This window comes from Parasteatoda tepidariorum, chromosome X1 (genome assembly GCF_043381705.1).
Source record: "Parasteatoda tepidariorum isolate YZ-2023 chromosome X1, CAS_Ptep_4.0, whole genome shotgun sequence".
Taxonomy (NCBI): Eukaryota; Metazoa; Arthropoda; class Arachnida; order Araneae; family Theridiidae; genus Parasteatoda; species Parasteatoda tepidariorum.
In genome coordinates this window covers 46,582,807-46,609,216 of record NC_092214.1, presented here as the reverse complement: position 1 = coordinate 46,609,216, position 26,410 = coordinate 46,582,807, and the positions used below count along the sequence as shown (strand labels likewise).

General features: G+C 26.6%; 1 protein-coding gene across 2 annotated transcripts in view; it reads left to right on the top strand.

Moving 5' to 3' along the window:
* The window catches only part of LOC107448578 (uncharacterized), a 92,826-nt gene that overhangs the window by 17,888 nt on the left and 48,528 nt on the right, over positions 1-26,410 (top strand). The window contains exon 1 of one of the 2 annotated variants that reach the window (XM_016063835.3): positions 20,150-20,463. The exons of the other annotated variant lie outside the window; for it this stretch is intronic. Within the exon in view, the coding sequence (XP_015919321.1) occupies positions 20,355-20,463 (109 nt within the window). The 5' untranslated portion in view covers positions 20,150-20,354. Of the gene's footprint in view, positions 1-20,149; positions 20,464-26,410 lie in introns of those variants that run through there. 2 annotated transcript variants of the gene reach the window in all.

Here is a 26,410-nt window from a genome sequence, read left to right as displayed (position 1 = left end):
GCGCTTGTAACGAATCCCATTGGAAAAGGAAAAATTCTAATAAGAAATATTTTAGTCGAACTACATTTAGGAGAATTATTTTAAGTAGAATTAAGGTTGGGAAATGTTAGCATAAAAGATATTTTCATCTTGCTTCACTAAATCAATAAGGAAACTTTGATTTGTCCATACGAAAAAATAAACAAATAGTTCCTCCATTAAAGATTTCTTAAGAAGATCTATATTTCTAAGGTTTCTTTAATGCATCTCCAACAGCAAAACAAAAAAAATGAAGTTTTCTTTAGAAAAAAGTGTTTTTAAAAAAAAACTCTTTTGATTGAATTTATGAATACTAATTTAGAAGGTTATTTTGTTACATTATTTATTTTGAATCGATGCTTGCGTTTATTCTTTAGTATCCCTACTTTATTATGCTTTTGTGTTGAAGTTGTAACGTTTATTTAACATATTTGCATAATATCTGAGCTATTGACAAGTACGATAATAGTTCAAAAGTGATAAAAAGGATGTAAAGACTCAAGAGACAAAAATTTGTCGCACGGATGTTTTTATATTTTTTTTTCAAGGGTATTGATATTCATCAAAATTTAAAACATTTCTTCAGAATTTTTTCCTAGCAAAACTGTTAAAAGCTTTTTCCTTTACTTTATCATTTCCAGTTTTAAAGGAAAATATGTTTTTTCTTCTTTTCAAAGTATCAAATTTTTAAGAAAAACAACTACAATCTAAATTTCATTTAAAATAATTTTTTCAAGTTTTAATAATAAATGAGGGAGAGAGAAACAAATTTATTCTTATCGTTTCATTATTATTTAAGAGATAAAGAATTTAAACTAATTATAATTGATATTTTTAATGCTTTTAAAAAATATATTTATTTATTTCAGATTCATAATAACTTTCTTAAATAGTAACAGAAAAAATAAATACTTCCTTCGTTAAAGTCTCAGGATTATACTCTGTTAAAAATTTTGCAGAATGATTTAACATTATATGGGAAGAGGAAACAAGTCGGGTACGCAATACCCGGTGAAAAGGGAACTTTTTACCTGGCTTTTCAGGGTACCCGGCTAAAATTTTCTTGCGTAGCCGGCCGGTTCTTGATATCTGACCAGATATGATAACATTTATGCTTAACAATAGGAAAAAACCTATAATTTTCTGACGAAAATATATTTTACAAGATATAGATCTAATGAAATTGAGATAACTGTTTGGGGGGCAGAATGGCTAACATAAAAATTTGTAATGAAATTATGCATGCTTATGCAAAACAATAAAAAAAATCTTAAAATTTTCTGTCGAAAGCGTATTTTACAAGACATAGATCTGATGAAATTTATAGAGCGCTTATATAAATGAAAACATATATTTTTATTTTTAGATTTGTTTAAACTATATTTTACAAAATAGTTTCTAAAAGGAAATTGAGATGACTGTTTGGGGACAGAATGGTTAACATGAAAATTTGTTATAAATAGAGATATCAGTAAAAAGTTGACTTTAATAGGAGGTAGGAAACATTAATAGTTAATTAATTTATCATTTTATTTATGTAAATTTTTAATAGAATTTATTATTGTAGCTTCTATTTAAAATAGGACATTTTAAAACCATTTTTATAAAATGATTGTGTATTAAAGGATAAATGTTTTAACTATCAGTTATCTACAATGTTTTAACTATTTTTAATCACCCTATATCTATAAACATAATTTACGAGCAATGAGATCTACCTTGGTACAATTTCTTAAAAATGGTAAAAATTCTTATCTTCCTACCGATTTTTAACACAAGAGTCTAATAGAGGTTTTACTGTACTTAATGCTAAAATTTTTCTCCGTAGTATGGGGGTTCTTTAGTAATTTTGAACCCCTGAAAGATTTAGTCAATCATACAACAAACAAGCAATAAATTTACTTTCATGAAAAAAAAATTTGAGTGAAACCAATTTATATTTTTGTTAACAGTGAAAAAAAAAACACGAATACCTTTCATTTATTGACCTAAAGAGTGAGAAACACGCAGTAGTAAAAATTAAGCTTCAAGTTACCAATGTACAATTTCCTTCATAATCTCTCATCCTCTTTTAAATGTAAATCAACTTATATTGAAAATATAATAAGATACAACAATTGAAATTTTTGTAGACTTACGTAAAAATTAAAAGTTTTTTTGAAATAAAAATTACGTGCGAAAACTTTAATTAGCAATGTTTTGTTAAAACAATTATAACATGTGCTTTTATTTACGAAGAAATCTTTAATGATGTTTAAATTAGTAATATTATAAAAGCAAGTAATGTGTCTTAGTAAAAAAACATTTATATTGTGTTTGCAACTATTATCTATAATACATCTATAAGATGCTACGTCTACAAATCTAAACATGTCTAAATCATAAAAAATATTATTAAAATTATTCATTTACAGAAAGCAAATTTAGTCTGAGAGTAATAGACGTATCGTATTTCTCAAAAGTTATTTTACAGATCATTATGATTATCATAGAGAATTTCTTTTATTTAAAAAGATGTCAAAGTAATTCCCCATTTCTGAATTTTGTATTTATTTAACTATCGTATTAATTTAATTAAAACAGTTTTCAGCATTGTTTTATTAAATTTATATGTCTTTCTTCTAATCAGACACTTCTTTTAACCAAGAGTATTTCTCTGTCCAAAAGGTATTCTACTTTTCAAATGTTTCTTGCATTAAAACTCTGCGCGAAAGTAAAATATGTCGTACCTGATCCAGTTACTTCGTCAGCTTGATTACTAACTGATGCATGGTATTCCAAAATTATGACTATTTATATTAATAACCTCCTATTCTGTATATAATTGCGTTGAATAGGAATGTGTGTTACCCAGTGCATCACCAATTATGAGGTTCAACTTTGTCTCAGCCATAATACGGTGCTATAGGGTGAACCATATTACTTAACTTTTTAATATGAATTACTTTATATTATGATTCAACATGAACAGAGGCATACAATTCAATTTAACGCTGAATATTTGAGCTGCAACAAATTTTGACCATATTATGACTCAAAATTGAACCAATTTTTTTTGTAAACAGAATTGAGACCTTTGTGAGGTTGAAAGTTTTCCTACACAAAAAAGTAAAATATAAAATTTTAGAATTTTTTAAATTTTTATCATAAAAACAGAACTTATATTTATTGTAGTCCTCATAAATTTATATGTAAGTGTATGAGATATGTAAATGCTTATTACAAATAAAATATCCTAAAATAATTTTTGCTTATAATTGGCATGGAGTATCCCTCACTGGACCTATTAATTTTCCCGTATCCTATTATTTTATTTAGTCCACTATTTATTTTTATTTTACCTTGATTGGCCTCAAAAAATGCTCTTTTGATCGAATTATAGTTTACAATGTTCTTCTCCGTAGCTTTGTAATTTGAAACCTTACTTATGAAACAGAAAGATTCTTGGGTCAAGTACTGGTACAAACTCTCTGTGATGGATAACTTTGCGAGGGAAACTAACTCACATCTACCTTAAATAGATACGAAAACCATGGAAATCTCTCATGATTATCTAAAAAGTAAAGAATTAATAATCTGCAATCTATAATCTACAAAAAAAAAGTATAAGTATTGTCAAAACTACCAGAATATGGTGAAATTTACCATGATGAACTCCAAAAAACTCTAGTAATTTTTGCCGCAACGCTTTGGTAATGATTTTAGGAAAATTAACAAAATATGGTTTTAAAACGTGTGATAAAATTTGGCAAATGTGATTTTTTACCAGAATTATGGTTTTTCTTTTACTAGACCTTGTTATTAACATACAGTACGGTAATTTCAACAGAATTTTTTTCTACGTGTTTAGAAAACATTTAGATATATCCGGAAATAACATTGAAATACTTAATTTGATATGACATAATATACCAAGGACAAAAAAAGAAAGACATTTATATTTACACAGTTAATCATTAATTTGTTTCTTGTATTACAATGGTAAAAGTCTTCAAAATTGACTCTGAAAATATTTACCAAAATTTGTTTGACCACCCTTGGATGAAAACTATCTGCAAAATATTTTCAATTTATTTTAAAATTAAATATACGATGCGTTGCAATATAATACAGCAAGGCAAATATTTACCATCTTTAAAATTAAACGATATCATTACTTTTATTTCAAAAATCTTGCGTCAACCAAATCCAGTAAGAAGTAATTCACTATTTAATGAACTTTAAATTTTGCTTTTTTTAAAGGTCACGCATTTGTTGCTAACAAAACCTCAGCTTTGGTTATTTATTTTGTCTGCGCTTGGTAGAGTAATAATTTAAATGAAAGCTTTATATATTTAGAATAAATATTTTAATTTTTAAAGATAGAAATTTGATACTAGCTCTTCTCCAAAGTCTCATCTTCATTTCAGGGAAAACAACTTGTATTAATCAGAAACTAAATATTTTTAAAAACTTTATTTTCCTTTATTTTGCCTGCCTTTCTTTTTAAGTATCGTATTGACTTTTATTTTCATGAAAAGCCACACGTTTGAATATTTCTAGATTAATTTCATAAAAGTTTTATCGTTCACTTTATGGTCTATATCGCTTTGTTATATTTTACAGGCTTATCTAAACCATTCAAAATATTCATAAAAGCGTAAAAGTGATTTTTCTGTTGATAAAAATGTTTATCGAAAGATTTCCTGAAACACGTTAACGCATTATTCAATTTTTCTCACTCATACATATTTATTTTATGTTACATGAATTACTACTCATTATTTTCGAACACATTAGATTTAAAAATGATTTTATTATCACAAAAACTCTGAATATTTAGCATAATACAAAGACGACGGGAAATCTAATTTATTTTCTCCTTTAATGCTTAAAACTTGCAAATTTATTTTATTTAAAAAATATTGCTTTTTTTATCTATTGGAGAGCTTATGTAAGATGAAATTACAACTATCGGAGTCATATTCTAGATTGCAGCCACTCCCTATATTTATTTGATGGTCAAAAATCAAACTCCGTCGGAGAAATATGTTTATTAAAAGAAAGTATAATTTCATATCTGTTTCTGTAACTGAATTAATAGTTACTAATTAGCATTATTGAAGTCACATTTTTGAACTATTAAAATTCGCAATTAGCTAGTGGAAATCTAATCATTAGAACAATAGTTGTTGAAGTTGCGAGCAAAACACAAAAAAACATTTTAAGATCACAAGTAAATATAAGTAATAAAATTTTGGAAATAGGGTTGATCTATGATTGATGGTGATAATTTTTTCTAATTGAATTACAATTTCTAACTGAATGCTTTTGCATATTTAAATTTTTACACATTTACTCAACATATTTTGGGCAAATAATAGTGGAATATTGTAAACAAAATATGAGAACAAAAATTTCTAGTTGCTATCTCTTCTTAATGACGAAGAGAGTTGGCCATCCAATAAAGAAAAAGTGACGTTTAAATCAGGAAAAAAAAATACAGAAAAGTGAAGTTCAAACCAGGAAAAAAAACAGAAAAGTGAAGTTTAAAGCAGGAAAAAAAAACAGAAAAGTGAAGTTTAAATCTGGAAATTTAAATCAGGAAACTTCATATAATTAACCTTATCACAAATTGTAAAGAAAGATTTTTATCATGAAAAATAAGTAAAAATAATCCAATAAACAAAATTTAATGTATAGTTTTAGGGAAAGAATATTATGACATTTTTGGCAAAGATTCTTAAAGTTTCTACAAGTTTTATAGAGCCGTTGCATTATCCAGTCATCTTTTTCAGTTGTGATATTATACTCTTTTTCTAGAGCCATTAGAGTGATCTTCCTCAAATTTTGAGTCAGTAGAAAAGAACAATTTCGAATTTACTTAATATTTTTCGTTGATGAAAGTGCTTTGTTTTTGTTTTTCTCGTGATTAGTTTAAACTTTTATACAGTTTTAGACTTAAGTATTATATTTTTCTGCTTCTGGTCGGAAAATGGTGCAATATCACGAGGTACTTTTGAGCGTTTAAGGACATAATCAATTTTTGACATGCTCTGTTGATGTTTAAAATGACTGATGTCGGAGTTAGTTTTCCTACTTGATTTTTTTTTTATTTAGTTGCCATCACTTCTCGATTTTATGCGGTCATCACATTTAAAGTTTTAAGTGAGATGGCTACCTAATTCAAAGCGTCTTTCCGCCATCACATGCCTCTGTTTTTAAATCAGTAACAAAGATTAGACTAGGGTATGTCTAGGTTAGATGGCCATAGAGTAGAGACGGCCTCCTTAAATATCTCCCATATTTATAAATAAATTTCAGCTGATGCTATTGCACAAGAAGAAGTTCAACTTATTTATGAATAGGGACAAACCATTATTTTTTGTGACAATGAAAAGTGAGAAAAATTTCATTTTATTCAAAAGTCACATATTTTTCTTTAGTTAAGTGTTTGTTGCTTTTCAATACATTGGTAATTTTTTCTTTCGTTTCTTTTTTGAAATGCTCATTAAACTTCATGAACATTTAAGGCACATATATAGTCCATCAGGTACATAAAATCAAAGAAAAAAAAGGCTCGAAAGTGGTTTCTACAATCGCATCTTGAAAAAGAGACTTGCAGTAATGTAAAAGGATATTTCTTCTAAACAGCTTTCGTGATGAAATTTCTTCCTTCCAAATGATGGAATACCAACAGGATCCGTAGTATTTGACTGCAATTTAAGTGCATAAGGAAAAATCCACAACTCCAGAAAATTCAATTTCTGACTTCAAAGCAACAGGTTCAATTTTGATTCGATTTAATTTGAACGCTATTTCTAATTAAACGTTTTTGAACTTATCTGCTTCTGGAATAATCTAAAACAAAAACATGCTCTAATACAAAAACAGCAGTAAGAAAACATCCTCGAAGTGAGATATGGCCATTTGTAAGTACATTTTCGAAAAACAGCCTTTTTATGTTTTATTTACAATATTTCCCTATTTTTTGAGTTCAAAATACACGAAAACATTTCTTGTATCGATATTCCCAGTATTTTTATTTTGATTAAAAAAATATGGCTCTCTCCAGGACTTACACTTTATATAAGCCTTAAAAGTTCATTTAATTGGTAAAAATATAACCAAGGTATTAAAAAACAGCAAAACACTAAACGCACGAAGAATATTTGTCCCCTAAGTAAAATAAAGATCAAAACTTTTCTAACATTTTACTGTAAAAAAAAGAAAAAGAAAAAAAAAGAAAGAAAAACGTTTCTTCCTAATTTATTTACAAGTTGAACTACTTCCTATAGTGTTGCATCTGTTATCATCTGCTAATATTGGGGATATTTAAGATGGCCATCTCTCCTACATGGCAATCTAACCAAGACTTATCCTATGTAATACCTAATTTAATTTAGTTCATATTTGCAAAAACATAATGAAATTACCTTAATAAATTTATATTAGTCAAAAGTTTTCATTTAATACTGTATTTCTTCGGATTAAACTAGCATTACTTTTAAGAACTAAAACTCTCATAATGAGTTTAAACTTAAAAGATTTAAGCAATATCATACTAAGTTTCCTCATTATAGCTGGTAGCCTCATAATCTGGTATTAAATACTTTTATTATTCAATGCTGAATATAATCCTCCTACACATCGCATTACGAAAATAAAGATTAATTTCAGATCGAATTAATAAGCAATGTAATTTGGAAATTGTTATTAAATTAAATCCTAATGCCGACGTAATTGGAAACTGTAAAGCAATATCCAACCCCGTAATACAATTTGAAAAGTGATATTGCATTTAAGATTATTGTTTCTTGGTTGTATTTGATGAACAATACTGGAAAATATCTAATTAAGATTCTGGGGTATTTTATTATATTCCTCTGATATTAAATACTAAAATTTTTGTTTAAAATACAATTTCCACCACGGTGTTACAAATAGAAAATACGCGAGATAAGGTCGATCATGAAAACTATACAATAAGTATTGAATTCGCAGGCTCAAACAAGGTGATCGTCATAATTTTTCTGCAAGAATTTTTTGCTGATTATTCTCATATTTTTGCCTTTATCTTTACTTTATCTTTTGTTAGCTATTTTCTTACATTCCTAATAATATAAATTTATATATTTCCATCACATACGTAGTTCACTTATGCATTTCTTTTTTTTCTTTTCATTTAAACAGTGAATATTACTATGAAAGATAATGAAAAAAATATATCTGCTGCATTACACATACAGAGTAATTCGTAATATCTGTAAAGTATTTGTTAGAACATTTCTAATAATCTCTCTTATTTCTTCGTATAAACTTCAGTAAGGTTTTGAAGAATATAGTATTAGAAGTAGTAGTACTTGATTTGCTTCGCATTAGAGCTGAATAGTAGGCGATGGCCATTGAGCGCATGTCCAAGACGTCGTGAATTCGATCCCCGCCAGCCGAAGACTTCCCTTGTAATGAATGATGACTGAGGCTCGTTAAATCTGTCGGGTCACAAAGTCCTCCATTTTCCCAAAGCAAATCATACCTCTAGGGGTACTGAATTGAAAAAGATAGTAATCTGGTTCAGGTCAAAATTACGATTTGCGGACGAATGAATGGAGTATGATTGGATACTCTCTGTGACGTGTGTGTGGCTGAAGTCGTATTCTTGGCCACAGATGGCGCCACTGAAAAAAACAAGAAACGCCATCTCTGCCTTAAAACTTCACTTGATTTCATAAAGGCTTGCTGGTATTGGCAAGTGTCATTAGTAACAACAACATGATGGAAAAATTGAAGATTTCAACCCCTTAACTTAACAATTGTTTTGCAAAAAAACTGCAGACCCAAGTAGTAGCAAACTACACATCAAAGTAATTTGAAGCTTTCCTAATGTGGCAATCACTTCAGTTTAGATAATATTAATTTGAAATGTATCAGACTTTTCTAGCAATAGGTTCTATGCAATAGGCCTACAAATGTTTTGTGGATAAAGAAAATTAAATTATCAATTTTTGTAAACTAAAAATGTATTTTATAGTATAAATTTTGCAACTTAAAACATTTTGGGAGCCCTGAAATGGTTATCTTTCCAGTTATTTTGGGCTCTTAAGTTAAGGAGTTAATTAACAATATAATCATTTTAACTCTCCTTGATCCTATACTATATGTAAAAAACAAATCTACATTAAAAATAACTTAAATATATTAAAACTATATTTAAGCAAAATATTTAAAAAAATATATTAAAATGTCTGAAATATGTAAATTAAAATTTTAGGTGTCTTTCTTTAACTCTCAAAACAAAAATACTACTATAATGTATCAGCTATTTTTTTTTATAATTATATCACAAAACTTCATATCAAACAAATTCAATATCCCTAAAAATTGTAGTTTTACTAACAAAAAACCACTATTTCAGCTGTAATTTTCATAAATATAATCATAGCATTGAAACAAATTAATTAAATTCATTGAAACAAATTAATTAAATTCATTGAAACAAATTAATAAAATTCATTGAAACAAATTAATAATATTCAAATTTTAAAACTCATTACCAGATTTATTCACAATTAGAATTCATATTTTAAGTCTTTTATGAATGAATTCATTATTCAGTAATATAAATTACCTAGAAAAGAATTACTAATTTAATTCCAAATGATATGTCCCAGACATATACATAACATTCGTCATATGTCCAAGTTCAAGTGTTATTATAATCAGTAATATCAGAAAACTTTAATCTATTCTCCATAATTCTCTAAACAACTAATCATTTATGTGTGACCATTCAAATATAGATTTGAATATCAAACCGTCTAGAGAAACCAGACGTGTTCTTGGGCGCTTTATTGAAATAGTATGCGTTGAAAACACATTATTGAATTTGTAATAAAAAGAACTTCTCATTAATGCTAACTTTTAATTAAAAACTATTGAAAAGCATTTTAATCTTAAGGTAAGAGAAATGATTAAATTCTTAATTTGTTTTCTATGTTATTATTAATATACATGTCATGATTATATACTTTCTATGTTTTATATCTTCGTTCTTTCATAATTTTTTTCCATGTTATAGGCTTACGCTTGAAATTTCTATAAATTTTATATTATAGAATTCATTTGAGAAAATTTCTGTTGTTTGAAGAAAAAATAAAAAGATGTTCAGTGAATAACAGATAACAATCATAAATATTCAAAAACTAAATATTTGTTAGTTTAAGACGCTTTTCGTGATGCTGAAAGTCCCGCAGAGGACTGATCGTTAAGACGTGGTTCCCAGAACCGAATTCAAGTATCACTGGTTACGGTCAGTGTGTGGGTGGGTAATCACTTTGATAAGCCTGCAACGGGACTGAGGGTCTGCGGTATCGGTCCTCGTTAAACTGTTCTGCCACAAAGTGCTCGACTTCGCATGCATATCATCAGGCTACCGAAACAGAGGAGCCATCCCCTTTTCAGAGGATCAAAATTGAGATGACATGTTTTCGGATCATCCTCATTAATGTTTCCCAAACAGTCGCGAATAGCCCATTGCTCAGCAATAATGCGACATAAACCACCAACAACAACTTGATGGTGAAAATTGAAGATTGCTTTATAGCATAGATAATCCCGTTATTCGCTCAAAAGATTACTGACTTTAATAAGAATTATATATATATATATATATATATATATATATATGTGTGTGATAAACGTGTGTGATATATGTGTGTGTGATAAACGAGACACGANATATATATATATATATATACACAGTTAAGTACATTTATTTTTATTTCACAATGAAGAGCTTTAGTTTCTAAGCATATTTCAAGCATAAAAAGCTACAATCTTTAAAATGCTGTATTTGAATCATGTACTAAAATACTCAACGTTTAAATTTCATATTATTTAAAACTTTACAACATTCATAAACTGTGAATTTTAAAGCAAACTACAAATTAACTTTATTATTATATCATAAATAATAAATCTAAGATTATTATGAATTAGCCTGATATTAAGCCATTTCGATTAAGCATTTCATAAAAACTCTTGTAATTCAACATCTAAAAACCTTAAAAACAGTACCTTAAAACATAAAGAAGTTAAATTAATTAAGAGACTAAAATATGTATCCATTTTATTAAAATTCCTTAACAGTATTGTTCTTAATAAATTCATAAATTGTGAAATTTAAAACAAACATTAATAAATAATAAATTTGAAATATTTTTAAGCAGATATTGATTGAAATGTTTTGATTAAAATTTCTTAAAAATTCTAGTATTTACATCTTTGTAAAATATATAGTAAAAAAAGTGATTGCATTTCATATCCATTTAATTCAAATGTCTTACGAAATTGCATTAAATAAATCCATAAATTGTGAAATTTACGACAAATAAGCATCAATAAAAGATGAATTTAAAATATTTTTAAGCAGATATTGTTTAAAATAATTTTATTTGAATATCTTAAAAATTTTCGTATTTGCAGCTTCATAAAAATAAAGTAACTAAAGAGGTTGCAATGCATATACATTTATTTCAGATGTCTTAATGAACTGTATTAAAAAAAATTCTTAAATTGTGAAGTTTAAAGCAAATAAATTTAAAATATTTTTAATTAGGCATTAATTAAAATATTTTGATTAGAATTTCTCAAAAACTTTCGTATTTGCGACGAAAAATTAAAGTAAAGAGGTTGCAATGCACATACATTTAATTCAGATGCCTTAATACAGAATTATAATAAATAGACTTGTCTTTTTTCTACACGTGATTCTGATTTACAGTCCTGGTTTGATGTTGAAATCACTTGTGAATGGGATCGTTATTTTGCCATTGCGTGACAGCTGAACAAAAATATCACCAAATAGATTAACCAATCGATAATTTGTGCGTGTTTCTAGGCAAAAATAAAAATAATCTTGAATTAGAATTCGTAAGAAGAGAATGCTAATAGGAAGAAAGAAATTAATGTTTACAAAGTTTTCATATCCTAAACTATAATGACCCATTTTTTTTCTACTTCTTAACATCAACTAATTAAATAAGAAATTACTGTTGTACCTTCTATTTATTTACTTACAGTAATTTCTGCTTAGATTAATACTGAAAATGCTTCGAAAACTATACAATCGTAAGCTATGTATATGTATGGAAAAAATAATGATTATTTCACTGAAAACATCTATAAAGCATTCCATGAATCATACATGTTATTATTAATCATTTATATTCAAAAGTTTATATTTTAGTTAAACTAATTCATCCCTTAAAAACACTTGCTTATTTAAACCTGCAAAATTGATAAAAAAATAATATCAAACATTTAAAGAATAATTTAATTACAGAAATTGTTTCAATATGCTTTACTTATTAATTTAAACTTAATTTAAATATATCACTGAGTTGTTGATTCAATTAATAAAAAAAGCGTCGTTTTAAGTAGTATCTTTCAAAACTTTTACTCCGTTACTAATATTACAGTATAAAAAAAAAACGTTAATTTATTTTTCAAAAGCATGCATATTGACTCTTAAAAATTTGAAATAAATTTTATTTATATAAAAAATAGCATTTATAATTTAATATTGAAAATACAAAAATTTGGTAATAAATTGTTTCTTCCAAGGCCTATATTACGAAAAAATACTTAAGGTAAAATGACAAGTTCTTGTAATGTATAATTTCATCCAATTGCATGAAATAAGTAAAATTGCTCAAATATTAACGTGTATAAAAACTAAAAATATAAAGAAACCAGAATGAAACTTAAGCATGAATTCTTCTTTAGTTATATTAATTATAAATAGTGCTCATTCATCTCCAGTCTCTCTCAAGCTCAGCGTGTTCCATTTATAACAATTTAAAATTATTGTAACTAATATAGTAATAATAAGTACAAATTAGTTCGATCCGTTTTCTTTGAGGACAAAAACGCATTTATTTTTGAACAAAATGAATAAGCAGATTAACCAAAGTATTTTCCATCGCCGGCTACTACTTTTTCCCACCTCTCAGGCAATTTTCGAATTCCATCTCGAAAAAATGTCTTGTCGTTTGAGGCGATCCAAGTTAGGGGTCAACTTTCGATTTCTGCGAAAGAAGTGAACCGGTGACTTGCCAAATCATGCTGCATCCGTCAAAACAACCACTAATCAGAAGGAGCAATGTCCAGTGAATACGGCGGGTGAGGCAAAATATCCCATTTGAGAGTTTCCGAACAATTTTTTTTACGTTTTTTGAGACCTGAGACTGACCGTTATCATGCAGAAGAATAACTTTTTCATGTCTTTGCTCGTATTCCGGCAGATTTTCTTGTAATGCATGGCTCAAACGAATCAATTGTAGCCTATACCGATCACCCGTAATGGAAGTGCCAGTTGTAGCAGCTCATAGTACATAACACCATTCACAATCTTTCACCATTCACCATTCTTGAAACGTCAAAACCATTCCCTACATGATTTATCAGTTGGAGCATTGTCACCATAAACTTCTACAATCATTCGATGCGCTTCAGCTGCACTTTTCTTGCAATTAAAGCAAAAACATAAAAACCTCCCGCAAATGGTGCTACAAAATTTGTCATATTCAATATAGTAAAAAAAAAATGGTTTTTGTATGAAACTCAAAGTGATATAAACTGAATATTATTGACAGATGTCTAAACTCAGAAACTGTCACTATGAAACATTCATAACAGCCAGAGCCATCTTTTGAAAACGGACATATATATATATATATATTACANATATTGCAGTAAGAAAAATTAATTTTTGCTGTAGTTGACATTGCCATAAAAATTTAAGAACAGATTAATATTTTTTTTCCATTTCCGTATTTAACCGTTATATTTTAAAAACTGTACAAAAAAGTTTCTCCTATAAAGGCTGCTTATTTGGTAAAATCACTAAAACTTCTTTACTTTATTGTCATATTTATTAATTTTTAATAGTTTTTTCTAATCTATTACGGTTCCATTCACGGTTTAAAAAAAAATAGAAATATATCCAAAAAAACTTTGTTTAATAACTTGGTTTTGTTTAATAACTTGAATGTCGTAAACTTTTTGTAACATACTTAATTCCCATAAAAACAATGATTAATTGAGGTTTGCATGGTAAAGAGGGAAGTCTCAAAGCTAATGTGTCAGGGTACATTTCATAAAGCTTGTTTTTAAAAGAAATGTGACATACATAAAGGGAAAAAAATGATCGATGGTGACAATGAAGCATTTAATTATGATTCTCTAATATTTGAACCCATTTATGAAAAAAATAATTAAAAGTACTGAATAATCGTAAATGCTTGATTAAAGAAATAAAAAATACAATCTATAAACTTGTTTCTTAACTAGAATGTTTTTTGTTGCATTTTTCTTAAAAATTTTTCAAGAGCATTTTATGATATTGATATTTCGTTGCATACTTTCATGTAATGTCAAAAGAAATAATCAAGAAATATAATCTAAAAATAAATATATTAGCTTTCAAATAATTAGTTTAAATTTTGTAAGAATGAAAAAATAATATTATTCGGTATATGAAAAAATAAAAATAATGTTCGTACTTTGGAGGGCTATCATAGTTTAGTTTTAGTTAAATGTTTAGTTTTGTTAATTTTCTTTAAAATAGAGGTATACTGTATCTAAGTATACGAGATGCGATTTTTTTACCCTCACCTTTCAAGTCATTTTGAAGCTCTAAATACCGCTTCTGCATGATAGTTTTTTCTTTAATTTTTAACTTTGAAAAATGTATCTCAAAAATTAAAAAAGATTATTGTATGAAACTTTAAATATGTTTATTTAGACATTTTTCTTCAATTTTATTTTGATTAAAATAAAGAATTTTCAATATAAATATTTAAGAAGAAAAGCATTTAGTTTTAAATTTAGAAATATCAAAAAATATTTGAATGTTATTAACGAAACTAAGCCGAAAACTTTTTAAAGTATTGCATTTTTTTGGTAAAAAAATCAAACGAAATTATAAAATATTTATAATATTTTAGATAAAATAATACTCTACGATGATTTTTAAAGCTTTTTAATTTGAAAAAATATTTTAAAAAATCTAATTTCGGAAATTTATTATTAAAAAATTATTTAAAAAAATATATACTAATCAAATAATATCGTCAACCTAAAAAATTTAAAATGATATGTTCATTAAATAATTCCTAGAATCTGAAGGGGTAAGGCTTGTTGAAAACTTCATTCGTTTCAAAAATATATCAATAGGAAATATTAGTCGTTATGTTTCAAGCGCTTTAAAACAGGCGCCCATTTTCAAGACTTATCAGACGTGAATGATAAAAAACAAAAGAAAACAGAAGAAGAAGCAGAAGGAGAATGAAACATTTGTTTCACGTCTGGCAAGTCTTGAAAATAGGCGCCTGTTTTTTACAGCTTGAAACATGTCGACTGTTATTTTCTATTTATATATTTCTGATGCGAATGAAGTTCGTAATCACGTAATACATTCATTATTTTAAAATTTGTGAAAGTGTGTAAATGGAACCCCAAATTATGTCAGTTTGGAATTTTATGTATTTAGCTCTTTTGTGCCTAGTGTTCTTCAAAAACTATGGTTCCTTTTACAAAAGGAACAGGGCAATAGTTTAAGTGCTTCATCATTAGGATAACAAATAGTTGCGTTTTATCAAAATAGTTCTGTCTACCACAATATATTAATAGTATAAATGTTTATAGTTAGATCTGAAGTCAAAAATTAGTGCTTTTTTAAAACTGAATTCGTGGATAACAGAAAAAGGCACCCACTTGGTATAAACAAATATATAGTATCCCTTTTTTGATATGTTTTTTTTCCATATCTATACCATTTTTTGCTTTCAGGCGTTAACGGGTCTCAGAAACATTTTCTTGGCACTTTTTCGATTTGTGTTTAATACAATTTATTTGATATCAAGGAAATAACAATACTAAAAAAAATATTTCTGAAACAGCTAACGAAAACATTTATTATTGAGAAAAAAATATGTCTTCTCTGGTTTGCGAACTTTCTGAACTATACAATTTTTAAGAAACAACCTAAAACACTCATAGCACATTTTAATTTAATCGAAAAATACCAAAAATGCTAAAATTATGAAAAAAATTAATCGTAATTTCTGACACTTATTTTTAAAACGTGTTTGTTTTGAGTAAATATTAATTCTTTTTCATGACATATTGTTTTGTTAAATATAGTTTCTAATCAATAAATATCCAATACTTGTGAGTTCGTTTAGAGAAAATACAACTGAGAAAGTTTTGTGTTTTGGCTCGAAGAAAAACTAACATTTGCATTTATTCATCCAAATCAGATAACTAGTTCTTCATCAATAGTAAGATATTATCTTATTATTTAAGATAGAAATTAAATCCAAATTCCAATATAATATACATGTTTTTTTGTTTTAACATATTTTTAGCAAAATTTCGATACCAAAGAAATTTTATTAAAAATAGATTATATTACAAAAAACGATTTATTACATTTAAACATTTTTTCTCAAAGCTAAATATTTTCGTTCTTTCTCTTTGCAATTATAATAAAACTATTTTCACTATATGAAACTCATCATCATCATAGTTAACCAGACAGTCCAATGCTTTCCTATATGAAATTAAAAAATAAATAAAAATGAAGTTTTCAGAGAATACTACATTTAAACTTTTAATTGAAAAACCTACAGCTACTGATGATGGGCGTGTCCAGAGATAATTGATTTGATATAATTAAACAACGTTTACATATGGATAAAGATTTAATATCATTCAAAATGCTATAGAAATATTACATTTTCAATAAATAAAATCAGTTGATTTAAATAATTCTATAATGAACTATATTTATGTACTGATTAATAATTCTTTTTCTTCAAATAAGTAAATTTTTTTAAAGTATGATTGAAAACATGTGACAACCGTTCTTAATACACATGTTATAATAACTTAAATAAGATTTTAAACTTCATAGTAAGTTTAAAACCTTTTATTAGATTGAAGACTCTGCCAATTTTTTAATTCAAAATTTTGATAAGAGTTTTTTTTTATTGTTTTGAGAATATTTCCCAGTACATATTTCAGTTCCATTTTATTTTTTGGTTTTAAATTTTCATTCTACGAAACAATTATATAATTTTAAAACATCAGCTCAAATTTTCTGGAACAGAAAAAAATATTCACGAATTTGTTATCAACGTCAGAAAGTAGAGCATATCTTTCATTTTTATAACGTTTCGAAAATAATAATGAAATCAAACATTAATTTTACTAACTAATACTATTTACAATTTACTGAAAAATTACAATACAGAAATGATGTATGACGCAATAAAAATAAGAAAAAAATTTCTTCTGAAGTTTTTAAACCAGTTATTATAATTCTGCATTACACTGCAAATAATTCTGCGAATTGTAGAAGCAATATGTACAGAAAACTATACTCTCTTTTACTAATTTATTTTGATCTACTGTACAATGAGAGAATATTCAAGAAAAGAAATCTTAAATTGTAAAAACAGTGCATAATTATAAGCGTAATAATAACATATTCAATGTAAAAATATAATAATATGCCATAGATAATTTTTTTAAACTACTCGCGTAAATTAAAGTGATGTACAGAAATAGAAGTCGATAAACACGATTATCGGAAGTGCCTTTGGGATACATAGCACAGTCTGAAAAGTTTCTGAAAGCATTGGTTTTTGATAAACACTGCTCTCCCATAGAAACGACGTTTCAGTCGCAGAAACTTAAATAAATTGCTTAAAAGCATTTTAGAAAAGTAAAAATAAATTAAAACTGACTATAAAGGGGCTTGCAATATTGAGAAAATGCCTAATACTTCCAAAGCTTGCCCTACTTATATTTATTTTTTAATATTTATAAAGAAAAATAGAAAAAATTATTGATACATATATTACGCCAATAATCATAAAAACCATCAACTTTTATTATTACTAACTCTCTTAAAAATTTCGAAAATGAGCAGCTAATTATCAGTACTATATTAAATTAATAACTTTAGAGTATACAATAATAAGTTATTGAAAAATTAATAAATGACTTTTAGATTAATATTGTAAAGCATTTTGCTTAAACAACATTTTCAGGTCTTTATTATGTATTCAAAGTTTAAAGCAGCGTAATTTCCAATAGTCCTTTTCCGTAAGTTCTAGGTAACTTAATAAAAATAAAATTAAGATTGTAATTTTTTTCTTTATTACATTCAACAAAACAATTCCGATGTAAGATTTTTCAGGAAGTAAATTGAAACATTTTTGTAAAATAAATAACTTTATGCAGAACCAACAAATTTTTCTAAAAGAAATTATATCCATTAACTACTTATATAGGGAATAACTTATGTCATAATTACTATGTAATTGTGGATTTTATAAGAAAGCATTTGTTATATTCTCATGAGAATGCTTAACAATTGAACATTTTAAATATTTTAATAGTACAATAGATATGAATAAAATTATTTTGTTTATTAATAAAATATTCTTAATTTATTGTTTATTACATGTTTTTTTGGTGAAAAATGCATCGATTTATTAAGATTATTCTTGATCAAAACAAATTTAATATGAACTATTGTGCTAAAATAATTTTTAACTAAGAATGCAGTTTGTTTAATCAAAAAATTCATTGCCTTATTAGGATTTATTCGAGCTATTGTTGTAAAATAATTTGTTGCACAAAAAGTATCTAGTTGAACAAAATACATTTTTCTTTACCAAAAAATCAACACCTCAATCAAAATAAGTCTAAGCTATATCAGAATTTGTACACATTATTGCTTTAAAGCAATTTGTTACACAAAAAATCTCTCTCAAAGAAGGATATTTTTGGTTAGTTTTTTATTTACTGAAATTGTTTAACTAAATATCTTTAATTATTTTGTAAACTTTTACGATAAATTTCATGCTATTACTTTATTATGTAATAAAGGTGCAACACTTTTAGCTTTAAGCCTTGGATAATATTCAGAATGAAAATATTAATTGAGCAGGATAATGCAATAGATAAATAAAGATTAATAGTAAATACAGTTAAATAATAGATAAATCGTTTTCAAACAAAAACTACCATCAGTTTTATTAATTTTATGCTGCTGACAATCAAAGATATTTGAACCTTCCCTGAATATTAAAGATCATATCATGTGTTTTATGAGAATGCATGAAACAGTTAGACGAAAATTATCTTTCTGTGATATTTAGAGAAATAGTGTAAGCAATGAAGAATATTACTATGTATTATTATTCCTTCTAAAAATTAAGGAAATCAAATGAACAGTAAATACGATTTTTTTAATAAAGTTTCAAAAATAACATTTCTTTCTTATACTTCAGAATTTTCGGTACAACCTATGTCATCAGATTCAATACATACTCACGATTACTTATTTACGTTTAAAAATAAAAGTTTGGCAATGGATGATAGTCTTTGACGCAGCATGAAACGAATGTTTTTCAATATCTTATGAATGCTTACTGGGTTGTAGATTAGGGAAAATGTGTACAATAATAAAATTCAAATTGTTTTTGTGATCGCGATTCTAAACTTGGTATTTTTATGTTTATTTTTTTAATAATTTAAAGCAATGTTTCAAAATAGGGAGTCACTTTGATAAAACTAACGGTAATAAGATTTAAAATACTGACTGCTAAATTTTACAATATTCTCAAGACTTGTTATTATGTACTAAAACAAACAACAAGGTGAATAAAGCACAAATGAAAGCAGGTTTTAGTCCATTTATGTACTTTCATTTGTGCTTTATTCACGTTTTTAGTCTACATAGCACAAAGCATACCTTATCCTTTGTCGGATCATTCTTATATCTTTAAATGTTAACTTATTGTAAGTTTCGCTTCATCAGAATAAACAATATTTAAAAGAGTGCTTAAATAAACATTATTCAATAACATTCCAGTTTCTCCATTGTTAATCCGAAAACAAACTTTTATTTAGACACTAATTTTTGCAGATTTTAATTTTGTAGAGCTTCTTCTAGGGGGATTTGAATAAACATTCGAAGTAATTATGAAAACTCTTTTTTTTGTAAGTTTAGTTCATTCCGCGCGTTATGAAACAACAAAAAGACCGGAGCGAATCCTATTTTTCCCGGGAAAACAATGTGACGTCAGCTCCAACATTGACGTCGCCACGGATTATTTCTAGTGAGTCTGCGCTAAAACCTGAGTCTTTCTGCTGGCTGGTTGAAATAGAAAGCGTGCTATACAGCCATGCATGTGGTATATAAACCGTCCCCCGTTTTCCAATCATTCTGTTTTATCTGAGATTTCATAAGATAGTCCAAAACCATCCAGATTTGAAAAATGATGATTGCTTCTGGCAGAAGCGGTGCTAATAGTCGCGTTTTAGTTCTTTTATACTTGACATGCTTCTTACTGTCCTTGGCTCCTTCTGTAGTTGGGCCACCGGAAAGTAAGTTCACTGCTTTTATTTATTTTGCAATCGAATATCAAAACACAAAAACATATAGAAGATTTTCGGATTTTTTTCTTTTTTAAATTTTAAAACAACTTCCTTTTTAGCAGAATTCAACTTTTTATATTTATTATTTATTTTGTTTGACTTAAGTAAATAAATCAAACGTTAAAACATTGTACTGTTTCTTTAGATGTAAACTAAATAATTATTGCATTAAAAAAAGTTTTTATCACTTTTTGTTAAAAGTTAAAACTTTTTTCATCTGCAGTTCTGAGTTTTTTAATTCTAATATTTTGGCATATAGTTAGCAAACAAAAATTTACTTATGTATTTCTTTATATTTGAATTTTATCTTATTATTCTTCTTTAACTATGTTTATACGATAATTATTTACTCTATTTTATTTTACTTTATCTGCCACGCATGATTAATAATTACATATTTTATTTCACTTCTTCAACAACTACAACACATGAACGTGTATTTTGTAAGGTTTATTTCACAATGATTTATCAATAACTGTAGTTATAATTCCAATACCCATAACTATAATTGCAATAATAATTATTTCAATAATAATTAATATCATAATAGTTTGAAGAGAGAAGCAACCATTGGCTACTGAAAAAAAAGCTTAACACTTAGTTTTGAAATAAGAATTCGTGAAACTTAATTGGAAAAAAAAAAATTTTAATGCTAAAACTGTATTAAAACACTTCGCTATATAAGAATTGGATTTTTGATTATCGCCATTTCTACAGACGGTATCATTTATTAAAACTCAATTACATCAAAACTCATTTATATCATAACAGAATCATATTATAAAAGTTGCTAAAAATTTCTAATTATCCATACTGGGAAATAGATGTGAGTTAAAAGTTTATTACATTTAAATCATTTAACTTAGTTTTTTAAAAATTACTCTCACATTTTATCAGTTTACTACAAAAATATAGTAAGACAAATCATAATTTCAATACTTTTCATTCAATAGAAAAAATTTCGAAGTGATATGTAGCTACATTTGCTTAATTTTAGCATCTTAGATAAATTGGATGCCCAAATAAAATTATAAAATAATGTTACATAAATGTTGAAGAAATAAATATAGATTAGATTTTTGCATCCGTTCATTCACCAAAGAAACTAATAAGCAATAGCCTCCTTCGAGTGGAATAATATGATGCTGAAGAGTAACTTTCTCTACAGTGCCTACTTTTTGTACCCATATTTTTGGAAACTGGAGATGCCCTACTTTTGTATACAGCTCTAAGCCAATACACCACGTAAATGCTATAATGAAACAAATATTTTGATTTAATTATTTTAAAGTTATGTGCACACTGTAAAAAAATCTGCATCAAATTACGGTAAAAGTACCTGCACTCAAGGTGCTGGTACTTTTTAAAATTCACTTTTATCGGAACATGTTACGGTATATTAGATTTTTGTTCCATAGTTTTTATGCAGTAATATTTACCGCAAAATCCCTGAATCACTTTAATTATATAAGTATTACTGTAAAAATTATGGTACTGTATTTTACGGTAAAATTTATTTCACGGATGATGCACCGAAACGTCGGTACTTTACACCGTAATTTGATTCGGAATTCTTTGTTCTGCAATTTTTACAGTGATATTTACCATAAAATCACAGAATCACTTGAATAAAATTATACTGTAAAATCTATGGTGTAATATTTTAGGGTAAAAATGGATTTACGTCAAAATAGATTTTACGGATGTTGCACCCAAAGTGTCGGTACTTTCTACCGTAAGTTGATCCGGAATTTTTTACAGTGTAGAATGTTTCTTAAGAAAATAAATTTGTAAATGTTAGAGAGAAACTTATCTTTTTTGGCAAAGTTATCCGGAGTGGAAACGAGGTGAAATGATTTAGGGAGCAAAAATATCTTTCGTTTCTTTGCTTGAAAATGGATATGTAGGGCTTCTTTTTGATCAATATAAGTCCATTTTTGATTTTATACTCTTTAATTATTGTTAACATGCATAAAAATTTCAATTAAAGTTTCTTCTCATTTCGTAAACTTGCTTACAAAATTTTTGATAGAGATTTGGAGCAGAGCAAAACGTATCATTTCTGCATGCCTATATAAATCTGCTTGAATTTTTTTTTAAAATCTGGTCATTCATTCGAGATAATCCTGTATAAGGTAAGTCAAAGTTAGATGGCCGTCTCCGATATTTTTTAATATATTGCGTCAGAAGCAATTTTGCAGGGAGCAGATTTACTTGTTATCAATTTTTATAAAACATTGATTCTCGTGACAGCAAAAAGAACGTAAAATTTTAATATTTATTTTATTTAGAGGTCAAGTATTCTGTTCTTTTAAAAAGCACAGATTATAATTTTTTTTTCTTCTAGCTGAACTTTTAAAACACATAAATAGTCCAATCTTCGTTCCTGAGTAAAAATTAGAGGAATATACTACGGTGGAGTGATGCTCTAATTTTGCTATTTCAGCACCAACTTGAGAAAAGATGGCCACTTTTCATTAATATGTATTGACAAATCAAAGTTCATAGTTTCCTTAAAAATTAAAAGTAAAATCAAGAAAATATTATGTATTTAATAAATGAGTCTTCACCAACACGCTTAAAACCTCCAAATTGTAGTTACGAAATCTTGGGGTCTATTAATGGTTTTTGTTTGATTTGGATTCTTTTCGTGATTTTAAGATTAAAGCTAATAAAAAGATATCCTTAGCCTTTTATTACAACATTGAAACCAATTTTTAAACTTTTGAGGACAGTACAGACCTCGTATATTCCATTCCCATTCCACTACGTATCTAACATATTGTCCGATAGAACCCTACATATTATCCGATTCTACACACTCAAAATTTTATGAATATCAATGTGTGAGCTGTGGAGAATCAACTTACGCATGTCATCCAGTCATCAATACAATACGATTGATGACTGGATGTGATGTGTGAGGTGCATACAATTGCTACATGAAACATGTATAAACTTTGAAAACTTTTACCAAAAATGTAGTGAAGTTTTTCGAAAGTGATGGATAAAAGTAGAAGTTATAAACTGTACATTAGAGTTTTTATTAGAATGTTTTTACATTCCCATTCTACATAACTAACATATTGTTCGATAGAACCCTACATATTATCCGATTCTACACACTCAAACTTTTATGAATATCAATGTGTGAGCTGTGGAGAAGCAACTTACGCATGTCATCCAGTCATCAATACAATACGATTAATGACTGGATGTGATGTGTGAGGTGCATACAATTGCTACATGAAACATGTATAAACTTTGAAAACTTTTGCCAAAAATGTAGTGAAGTTTTTCGAAGGTGATGGATAAAAATAGAAGTTATAAACTGTACACTAGAGTTTTTATTAGAATGTTTTTACTTATTTTCCAAGTTAAAATGCATTCCTTACATCTTATTGTAAGTTATTTGATCTTACCTCGACATCAAGGTGAGATGGCCTTTTATTAGTTTAATTTAAAAAAATTTTATGAAACATTAAAATGAAAATAGGAGATTTTGACATTTTAAGTAGTATAAAATAAATATTTGCACTTCTTAAAATGTTTGAATAATTAAAAACGTAACAAATATTCATGTTGTATTTTTACATCAATTTAGAGCATGTGATGAATTGCATGCTTTAAGAAAATGGTTGTTTACGATTCAATTTAAGATTAGATTGTGATTCTGTTTTAGAATCTTGAATTTATAAAACAAAATAATGTAAATACATGACAACTACGCTAAACACATTAGTTGCCACTGTTAAATTTTAAACTCATTATTTAATATAAAATTAACAAGATTCAAAATGCGTAATTCTGTTTCATATTGCATAGTAAAAAGTAAACTGATGTTAAAATGAAACACAAATTCAAAAATTCACTATTATCTTCTAATATTTTAGCTTGAACCAAAATATGAATATGCTGCAACACATGTTTTGGTTTTGTCGTCTTATGATTAAAAAATTTTGAATGTTTTGAAAATAAAACTTTTGAAAATAAAACAAACTAAAATTGCATAGTGTTAATAATCAACTTCAACAAATGGAGCTAATGTCAGACATTATTATTTTTAAATTAATTCTAAGTACTCAAAATTGAGAAGACTCAAATACATCTTTCTTTAGCTGCAAAAATTATCATTTTTTTTAAAATTAATTTCGAAAAAATGCTTCATGAGTATACCAAAGCAATCAAGAAAATTCGCAATGGCGAATACATATCCGAATGTATAAAATTCAAATTTATGATTAAAGTAATGAAAGCGTAAAAATACTTCAATTTACGTCATATAACAATAAAAAGTGCATATTAAAGTGTATAAAATTTTATAATTAGTTTTACAAACTTTTCACCTTATTTATTTTTATTATTCTTTAATCAGTTTAAATACGTAAAAACTTCCGATTCGTAAGTCAAAAAGTAATATAACAATGTATATTAAAATATAAAAACTAACATAATTAGTTTTATGAATTTTTCAAGTTGTTTCTCTTTATTAATTTTTTTGGATAGTTGATGATATCTCGTTTTTATGTCTGTGAACAACACAAAATATATTTAAGAAAAAAAACTTCATGTCCTCAAAACTTCACTGAATGACATTTTTTATTTAAGTTTACGTGACTTTTAAAATGAAACTCTGTGCATAATAATCCAAAGAAACATAAAAAGAACGTTGATTTCTGCGAAATTTTATCTAAACAAAAGGCAAAATTTTAAAGATAACATTTCTTTGTACTCAAGAAAAGACACGAACTCTTTTTTTTTATAAAAGATGCTTGAAATTCATCTTAAATCTATCTTTCGGTGGGAGGTATGGAGATTTAAAATTTCGGGAAATGAAATAAATATTTCTAGAGAGAATTGTTGTTTTAACAAATTTAATTCAAATATAGGAAACGCAGACAGTTTACCTTCTTGAAATGAATTTTGTATATTTTAAAACGAATAACTCTTTATCGTTTGAAGTCTTTATTTTAATTTATATATATTAGGATACTTAAATATATTTTGAGATAAAGAACTAGGTAAAATAATTTTTGTAAAATATATATATATATATATATATATATATTGCGCGTTTAACACTCTTTTGATGAAAAATGCCTTATTTAAAACAGATTTTATGAAACATAACTAAAATGAATAAGTGCAGATAGGAATGGATTACTTTGANTGAATAATATATATATATATATATATTTGAGTTTTGGAGAATGTATAAAAATGTCTTTTGTACTTGATGAAACTATTTGGCTTTATCCCAAGAGTTTGTTCGATCTCTCTCCAAGTTCTCAGTTTTAAATTAAAATTTATAGCTGCTTGTTATGTCCTTGCGATGTTTAAAAGATTGATGACTGCGATATTCTTGAACTACATAACAATATGATACAAAAAGAAACTGATGGTTTGTTGACTAATCTTACATTGAATTTCTAGTATAAGCGAAATTTCAGTGATTAGGTACCTTATGATAAAACAAATGAAGCTTATAAAGCTGCTTGGATCTGTTGTATACTACTTTTAATTCATAAGTGAAATTCTTTTTTTCCCCTATAATTTCCAATAAACTCCTAATTTATGCACTCAAAATTTAATTAGAAACATTTCTATATTTATTCAAAATGTCTGAAAATACAGAATACATAGAAATTAACAAAGATTCAATTCCTCGATCTCGAGGATCCTGATGTAAAATATAATCAAGGAATTCATAAAAACAAGACTGCAAAAACTACACGCATATTACTTTTTTTGAAACTTCATTATTTGCGTAGTGAACTTTCATAGCTATGTTGTAAACTATATTTATGCTTTCTACATCATTTTTTAGTTTCTTTTTACATGATTATAAATTCATTTAATTTTTATGCGATGTAAAAAGGTCTATATATTCAATTTT